This window comes from Convolutriloba macropyga, chromosome 5 (genome assembly GCF_964194025.1).
Source record: "Convolutriloba macropyga chromosome 5, txConMacr16.3, whole genome shotgun sequence".
Lineage (NCBI taxonomy): Eukaryota > Metazoa > Xenacoelomorpha > Acoela > Convolutidae > Convolutriloba > Convolutriloba macropyga.
In genome coordinates this window covers 22,893,625-22,903,450 of record NC_134472.1, presented here as the reverse complement: position 1 = coordinate 22,903,450, position 9,826 = coordinate 22,893,625, and the positions used below count along the sequence as shown (strand labels likewise).

The window sequence follows — 9,826 nt, the reverse complement described above, 5'->3', positions numbered from 1 at the left end:
ATTTTCAGAGAACAAATATTTTTAAAATTCATCGACGGAGCAGCTACAATTTCTAGGAACTCAAAATTTTATGTGGGTGGGGGACAAAGGAGCCATTTTTGAAGCATGACGGATAAATAACTTATTCGATATATCCTGAACCAATGTATAAACAGATCACTTATATACTTTACATTACGTTATTTTTTTATCATCCATAAGCAGATGTTCATTACAATAAACTTCTTCGTTTTTCCAACAAAATCTGAATTGATTACCCGGGTTGATCAAAACTCACGATGATACACTAAAAACTAAAATTATCGTGGAAAAAAAGTTTTATAGTACAAAAATTTTAATAAAGGAACGCAAGCTTATCACGACCGTCAACCCGGCTAATAATCCAGACATTTGGCAACCATTTTCAACCATTTTTTTATATTAGACCACAAATCCGCTCAACCATAAATTGATTACACAAATTTAGTTCGTTCATCATCCCTTTTGTTTCATTTTGAAAGCTGCTTAAATTTATGCAATCTTCTCAACCGATGAAGTTCATCACCACTAAGTGGAGAATAACCTGTGCAAACACATAGTCTGCAAACGCCCTCTCTGGTGTCACCTCGAACTGTTTCTTATTCTCAGGGTTGATCTGGATACGAAGGCTCACTGAAACAGAAAGACACACGTAACTAAGTGACCTGGAACCCCCCTCCCCCGTAGAATGTGACCATCTATAGTAACCGATAAAATATCTTTCCAATGGTATATATTAAATGCAATAGTTGACTTCATCTCTAGTCAGGGTCAGGCTTTATTAATAATTAATTTAGCAAAAAAAAACAACTAATCAATTTGTTTACAAAGCAAGTCACTGAAGCAATTGCAAATATGAAAAATGAGTTATCTTTCTAAACACTAAACATAACTAATTACCGAACGACAGGCGAGGGTTTCTCTTCGCTTTTACCTAACTAAGCTCAGGAGGCTGAGTGGGTTCAAAACTACCAAAAATCATCATTGATATCGAAGATTACGTTAAATGTCATTTCACCTATTAAGCTCAATTTACGTAAAAGCTAACAGTATCGGATCATTGACATCAGTCAGCTGTATTATTGGATTGTTGGCGTAATATTCGGTCTTAATGATAGGTTTTGCTTGTAGTATTACTCTATTGAAGGATACAAAAATCAAACACATCTGCGAATTAGTACCAATTGCAATGAACTAGAAATACCGGGCGTCAAAACTGAGCTTCATGTGTTCATCAAGTTTCTATTTTTATTTATTTTCAATACTTTGTTCATTTTAGATTTCTCTGCTGAGCAACTGTTGTTTAACCGACAAAGCCAAAATTATTTCACGCAATATGTCGAAAAAATCAGCAAACTTGGGTAAAGAATAACAAACCCAAGCTAATAATAGCCGACCATGGTGACGGCGGCTATTAAATACACTTTTATGATAGTTGTTTCAAACACCTTTGTACAAGAGCGTAAGACCACACGAATTGCATTTGATGGACTTGCGCGAGTCTAGATTCTATCGCAGTCTGCTTGAGTGGTGGTGGTGGTGGTGGTGGTGGTGGGGGGGGGGGGGTAAAAGGAAGTACCTATGTATTAACATTAGGTATAGCCTCCTACCCTCCAATTTCCAAAGATGTACCTCACAGCATGACTCACCGGTATTTTCGTAGTCACTTTTGTCCATTTTTTCTTGTCAATATTTTGTTTACAAAGGATTAAGTTTTACTGTAGCGTGAGAAAAGATTGTTTTAGTCATTAGGGGATTAAGTGCTTGTAGTGATTTAAATGAACTAAGATGAGAAACTCATATAGATAAACAGTGTGTTTTAATTAAAAATTATTGAATGGTTCATTTTTGTGTGGGTGTTAATAAATGACATACTGTTATGATAGATGGCTCATACTGTGTGGGGGTGAGAATTTGGTTAAAAATGTAAAAGTTTTGGTGTGAGTTAATCTCCGAGCATTAATCCATGCACACTTGTGTATTTGGGATGAGTATAAATAGCTGCAACACAAAATCACATTTCATTCTGGTTCTTTTGTTAACAAAATTGTTGTTGAATTTTTGCTAAAAATGAGTTTGCCAACTACACCTATCAAGGAGGAACCAGTCTCTGACTGGGGAGGTTCTCCTCCCACTCCCAAATTCAGCAGGCCTCAAATGGCTAAGAGAACCGGGGGCCGTCCCGGTGTTCGCAAACAAGTAGCCAAACGCACTGGCCGAGCAGTTAAATATAGAAACTGCAAGGCCATTTGCAAGGTGCTCAACAAGAACTTAGTTGATCTGGATCTGATTTAGATCAGCCTAAAAATAGAAAAAAAATAAAAAAAAACCAAAAAAAATAACAAAAGGACCAGACGGTTCACAAAAAAACCAAAAACATAAACAAACCCCAAAGTCGCTGGTTCGACTTACCCCTAGTGATTTGATTATCTGTACAGAATAAAAAAATATCTGACAATAATCAAACTACTATGTGTAGTCGAAAATGAAATTGGGAAAACTTACAAGTGAGTATTTCTGTTTTGTATTTCAAAAGTCTTTCGACATACTCGCAGCAGTTTGGTGTTCTATACAGAAAAACAAAATATCTGACAGAATTCAATCTGCTAATGAAATGTGCATAATTTAGAGCTGAAGACACTTGTGTTTTAAGTTTAGAGTTTCAAATTTTTTTTTCATAATAGATGTTAGTTGTTGAATACAGTTTATTCCTGATGAATGGTATCATTCTAAGGATGATGTGGGGGTACAATAGGTGTCAAATTTCGGAAAAAATGGGTTTTTTAATGGAAAGAAAATAGTTTCATTAGGGCTTCTGGACATTGATGGCTGAAGGTTTTCTGCGAGTCTGAAAGCCACTTAGAGTATATGTGATATGCGCTATGTGTCAACTCCCGTCTTACCTATCACATATACCCATGCAACTATCAGACTCTATATAGAAAACCCCGCCGGCTAATGCTCGCCAATGTACACCAGATTTTCAGCCGAGAAACCATTGAACAACACAAGAGGACCCCACCCGGGATCGAACCCGGGACCCCCGGATGGGAGTCTCAGATACTACCACTGAACCATTGGTACTTGAGATGACTTAGATTTTAATCATATTTATAATGGATCATAACGTAATCACATCCTAATTTATTAACACAAAATCAGTTTTAGCAAAAGACGATCCCACCCGGACTCGAACCCCGGATGAAAAATTAAGTGTAATTAAGTGTAATTTACAACTTATTTGAGTCTCAAATTTAACAAAGGAAGACAATGTTTCCCGCAGCTGAATAAAATTTCGTTTGTAAAAAAGATAAGAAGTTGAATTTCTTAATAACTACTCATTTCGAACCAGCATGAAACTCAATTTATTCTCACGACAGAGATTAGCAAAATAAAACCTTAACAATCTATTTCGGTCATTTACCTTTTCTCATATTACACATTACTAATGCCAAAGACGTAGCTCGCAGCATGATACCCACGCTGTTCACACGAAAGGGATTAGCAAGAATATGACTTAGCAACAAAATAATAAGGTCATTTACCTTTTCCCTTATTACACTTCTCTAATTTTAAATTCCAATAATGTACTTCACAGCACGATACCCAAGCTGTTCACACGAGGGGGAATTTCTTAATAACTACTCATTTCGAACCAGCATGAAACTCAATTTATTCTCACGACAGAGATTAGCAAAATAAAACCTTAACAATCTATTTCGGTCATTTACCTTTTCTCATATTACACATTACTAATGCCAAAGACGTAGCTCACAGCATGATACCCACGCTGTTCACACGAAAGGGATTAGCAAGAATATGACTTAGCAACAAAATAATAAGGTCATTTACCTTTTCCCTTATTACACTTCTCTAATTTTAAATTCCAATAATGTACTTCACAGCACGATACCCAAGCTGTTCACACGAGGGGGATTAGCAAGATAGTGCCTTAACAACAAATCAGTACGGTCATTTACCTTTTCTCATACTACACTTTACTAATGTCAAATTCCAAAGATATTCCTCACAGCATGATACCCAAGCTGTTCTCACGAAAGGGATTAGCAAGATAATCTCTTAGTAAGGTCATTTACCTTTTCACATATTACACTTTGAAAATGTCAATTGACAATAATATACCTCACAGCACGATACCCAAGCTGTTCTCACGAAAAAGATTAGCAAGATAATCTCTTAACAATTCAGTAAGGTCATTTACCGGAGCGGAAGACTTAATTGATAACGAGGCGGAACCTGACGGCGAGGAAGACGAAGACCTTGAAATTCAGAGACTGAGATGTGAGCTCAAGATGTTATCAAACTTGAGACAAGATTTTGAGCACTATTACAGCACCATTCCTGTGTTTGGTTTCAACAGTTCGAGGTACGATTTGAACTTAATCAAAGAGTATCTTCTGCATCACCTCTTAATAGAAAAAAACGTTATTCCTAAAGTGATTCGAATGGGGAATAAATATATTGGCATGAATTTTCTTGGTTTACAGTTTCTGGACATTTTAAACTTCCTGGGAGGAGCGACAACTTTGGATAACTTCCTAAAAGCCTATGGAGCGAGTGAAGAGAAAGGTTTCTTCCCCTATGAATGGTTCGACAGTATTGAGAAGTTGAATGTATCCCAACTGCCACCAATTGACAGCTTTTGGAGCAAGTTGAAGAATCACAACGTTCTTTCAGTCGATTACAATAAGTTTGTGGAATTGAAAAACGGTGGAATGGAGCAGGATGAAATTTTGAAGAAGTTGAGACTCAAGAAAGTTCCACAAAATGCCGAAGAAAATTACTCGGAGCTCCAAAATATATGGGAAAGAAGAGGTATGCAGACGTTTCGTGACTTCCTCATGTGGTACAATAACAAAGATGTCGAACCTACACTTGAGGCTATGAAGAAAATGATCAGTTTTTACCACTCAAGACAAGTAGACATGTTGAAGTTGGGCTACACTCTTCCCAACTTGGCAAACAGGTTCCTTCATTCGTCAACAGATGCAGCTTTTTTTCCGTTTTGTGAGAAGGATAAAGAATATGGTAATTACATTCGAAAGTGGCTAACAGGGGGACCCTCAATTATCTTTACAAGGTATGCAAAAGTTGGTGGAACAAAAATTCGAGAGTCAGAAAACGTTTGCAAGTCCATCGTCGGAATAGATGCCAGTCAGTTGTACCCTTTTTCCATGACAAAAGAGATGCCAACAGGACCCTATACAAAGTGGGAGTACAATGAAGAGACTGAAAAATTTCATCCGAACAGGAACTGGAGAAGCTACTTTGAACAGCAGGTCATGGACTACTTCCAACAGGTTCATCCCAATTGTAAAATACAAACCCAGTTCACACACAAGAAACAAAAGAAGCTCGGTCCTTATTTAGTTGATGGGTTTTGTAACCATTGCAACACGGTTTTTGAAGCGATGGGTTGCTTCTTTCATTTTTGTCCGTGTCAAGAGGAAAAACCGCTTCTCTTCGAGGACATTGAAAGCGGATTGAAGCGGAGAGAACGTGACAATGATAGAAGAGAGTACCTGAAGGGATTGGGGTTGAATGTTGAAGAGATCTGGGAGTGTCAATGGAAGAAGTGGAGGAGCAAAAACACAAATGGGGTTGAAGACTTTCTCAAGTCAAATTATCCCTTCCAACCAGCGATGAACAAGCACTCGCTCATTGAGAAAATTCAACGTGGAGAACTGTTTGGTGTCGTCGATTGTAGTCTTGAAGTCCCAGAGGAAATGTATCCTTACTTTGAAGACGTTCCTCCAATTTTCAAGAATTGTGAAGTGGGACGAGATGATATTGGGGACCATATGAAAGAGTTTGCAGAACGCAACAAATTACTATCCAGACCCAGAAAAAAGCTCATTTCCAGTTTCAAGCTTGAACGAGGACCAGTTATCACGCCACTTTTGTTATTTTATCTAGAAAAAGGTGTGATCCTGAAAGACGTCTTTTGGTTTCTTCAATACACTCCCCGACGCTGCTTTGAGACATTTGTTCAGAATGTTGTCGATGCCCGCCGCGAAGGAGACCAGAACAGGGAGTCAACAGTCGTTGCGGAGACAATGAAGCTGATTGGAAACAGTTCGTATGGATATCAGATCATGGACCGTAGTCGACATACGAATACCAAGTACGTGAAAGGATCACAGGTGGACAAATTTATCAACAATAGGTTTTTCAAGACTATGAATGAGCTACCAGAGCACATATATGAGGTAGAAATGAGCAAGTCGCGTATCGATCATAAAGAACCAATCATTGTAGGCTTCTTCATCCTCCAGTACGCCAAACTCACCATGTTACAACTTAAATACAACTTCTTCACCCCTTTCTGTGATAAGAACAAGTACGAACTCATCGAAATGGATACCGACAGTCTCTACATGGCCCTTAGTGAGGAAAAAATTGAAGACATCATTCGACCAGAAATGCGATCAGTGTGGTACTGGATGAGACAGAGCGACTGCAATGATAACTTTGCAGCAAACTCTAGCAGCAATTTCTTCCCACGAGAATGTTGCAGGAAACATGCTGCCTTTGACAAGAGAACTCCGGGACTTTTTAAGGAAGAATTTAGATGCTCTGAAATGATTGCTCTTTGTTCAAAGACGTACTGCTGCTACGATGAGGAAACAGACACAGTTAAACTATCAAGTAAAGGACTCAACAAGAACAACATTGAGGAGCCCCTAAACAAGTATAGAAAAGTTCTTTTCAATGAGGAGCGAGTTTATTCAACAAATCGTGGCTTCAGAGTTGTTGACAACAAGAAAGTTTGTACCTATGAACTAAAGAAAGTGGGACTGTCATATTTTTATCCCAAGCGTAAAGTCTGTGAAGATGGTATTCACACTACTCCTTTAGATTTATAACTCGTTTTCCTTAGTCTTATATATGTATATATATATATCGCCTCTTTTTTAATTCACAGTTTTCCTACCAAAATCTCTTTTCAACAAAAGACCTTTTTTTTGAAATAACTGAATTAGATACAAATACACATACAAATAATAAAATACAAAATTACAAAACCTCAATAGAAAGTTTTGAAAACCATTTGCAACATTTTACGGATTACTGTTTAAAAATTTCAAGATTTTGGTTTTCAAAACTTACAAAACATCAGCAAAGAACTTCAATATATGAAAATCATTTAAATATTTAGATGAGACTTTGGAAAATAACACATGGGCAAAATAAATAGCATATAAACCACACAATTCTGAATCTTCGAGTTTCTCCTGTACTAATGAACCAAAGTTTGCTTTTGTCCTGATGCCATATTTTTCCAAAACTTCTCCCATCGAATCACCGTAGAACAACTTTCATTCTTATTCGCAAGCAAAATCCAGTGGGAGCCCGGTTGAGTAGATGGATCTATGTTGATTATACAAAACGTGTTTGTAGGTAAATTTTTTGGTCGAAGATCTGCAGGGAAGGAACCGAGGTATTTGAACTTTAGGTGTGGGAACCTGTTGACAACATGTAAGAGTTGTTGATTATCCATTTTTGGTGACTGATCCCTCCTTATCAATTGCAATTGAACTTATACGTTCACCACTAACAAATAATTCTACAGTATTGCTCAAATTGTTAGCAAAGTAGAGCTCTAAACGAATTCCTGCTCCAACTACATCAGGAAAATGCATTTCGACATTGGCCTCCTGTGTTGAAGTAAGATCGAAAAATAAATGAAAATGGTTTTCAAAATCCTTGTATTGAATGTTAGGACCGTCATCATCAAACTTGAGTGCTTTCATTGTTTCAGCATAAGCTCTCACGTGATTTTCTGTTTTCAAGTTGACTATAGTTTGATTCCCACGCACAATTTTAACTTGCCGAAGACCAAATTTACGAAAATGGAACGGATTCGTGTTGTATGTTCCACTGAACTCATTATTTAGATTCATAGCAATATCAATCATTCGAATTGGTTTGTTTGAAAATATATTTTCTTGTATAAACTGGTTCTGTCCTGCGGGAATAATAAACGTCTTTGGAAGCTCTTCATTATAGTAAAATATGGCAGGTTCTCGAAGCAGTCTGCTTTTGAAACTTCTCATCCAGTTATCTGAGATTGCTACCTGTCTAGTAAAAAGGCAAGCTTCCAAAATTAAGGCCTCAGAGTTCAGCCCACCAGTATCGATCATATAGAACGCTGGAGAAGACCGGATCAACTTCAGTCTGAGGATGACATTTGGGAGAAGTAAAGTTTCACAAGCAAATAGACCTATTGCCAACGGACCGTAAAAAGTAAACTCATCTTTATCTTTTTGAAAAACAACATCTGTAAACGGTCTTTTATTAAAACCGTTTGGCTCAATCTCGTATCGATATCCTTGACATTGAGACAAGCTTTCCTTCGTTCCTTTTGTACCTGAAAACTCAGCAGAAACAAAAGCTTGATGAGCATAAAGAGAATTGGCACTGTGAACTTGTTCATTGTTTAGATAGACTTCGCAATTAGAAAAAAGTGAATGAAGAGCATTGTTTACCAATAATGTTTCTTCGGCATTATCCAAACGTGTTCGATCGCCTTTAATAACCCTTCCTCTGATGAATAATCGAGTAGATCGCAAGTCAGTGAAAATATTACGATCAGTTTCCAATTGAAATTCGATTGTTGACTCGTTTAAGGAATTTGTTGGAAATATTTGTTGTTCATTGGACCAAAGAATTGGGTCTAAAATTGGAACTTTCCCAAAAAAGTCGAGCATAGAGTGAGATAAGGAATTCATTTTAGCCGACCGTTTTTTATAATGATAATTGAGGAAATGATCAAGATTTTTTCTGGAATAATAAAGTAAGTTGAACTTGACCAATAGGGAAGAAGGGAACAAGGTGTCCAGCAGCGTTTCTTAATTCTACATGGATACTGTGGAAACTCGATTTGATTACTTTATGGAATCTCAAGTGTTCGAAACTGCGATAACTCAGAACTTGCGATCTCTTAATCTCATCATTATGGAACTCTCGGTGTTTGAATGGAAAGGAGCGTAGAAGAGGACATTTCACATCACCGACTGAATTGGGTTCAACTATATCCAAGTAGAGTAAAACTGTATGTGTTCCAGTAATATCAAAAGGGAGATCAGCCGTTGCCCAGGACTTGGTGTTGTATGATCTTTTCGAATAAGGCATAACAGGTTTGTCAGCTTCAACGCCCAAGTTAGCAGCCAAACTTTTGCTGAATGATACATTTTGAGATTCTCTATTGCAAAAAGTTAGTCTTCGACTTTTTTTGTCGATGTTGATGGAAAATTGAGGATCTAAGTTTTTGGGATGTCGTGCTTTTTTTGGGAATATCTGTAAGACTCTTTACAAATTCATCCATAGAGTTAAAAACTGCTGGTGGAATGGCAAAGACATGCTTAAATTTCTCATCATAGTGAAAGTTCATCAATCCTCCTTCAACGTTATAACATATACCGGGATATGATACTTCGACTAAAGCTACTTCCCAAGATCCATCCAGTTCAATTTTGTCGGGAAGAAAATTAGTGAATGAAGCCATTGTATTTTGAGGATAAACTTGAGAGGAAGCGTTGGACACTAATTCAAGATAAAACGAATTCATGATGTTTGACTGTACTCTGTGACGTTTGTTTGGGAAAATGATTAGTCAAGGTTCATCAGAAAGTCTTTCCGAATTTTTTGCCGAACGATACTTTGTCTCGTGTTTTTCCTCTTTTTCATACCACCACCAACTTGTTTTCGTATTGTTGATTTCGCAGTCTTCTTTACTGCTTTTTTAATTGAAGTCTGTCCTGATAAAACACCTCCAATTTCGGGA

The 9,826-nt window shown here is 37.3% G+C and overlaps 1 protein-coding gene across 1 annotated transcript in view; it reads right to left on the bottom strand.

Annotated features, from left to right (window-relative positions):
* Positions 1 to 330: 330 nt before the first annotated feature.
* Positions 331 to 9,826, bottom strand: part of LOC142339250 (dolichyl-diphosphooligosaccharide--protein glycosyltransferase subunit DAD1-like) — a 277,073-nt gene continuing 267,577 nt past the window's right edge. Inside the window, exon 3 of the mRNA XM_075389121.1 lies at positions 331 to 651. Coding sequence (XP_075245236.1) covers positions 524 to 651 — 128 coding nt within the window. The 3' untranslated portion in view covers positions 331 to 523. The remainder of the gene's footprint in view (positions 652 to 9,826) is intronic.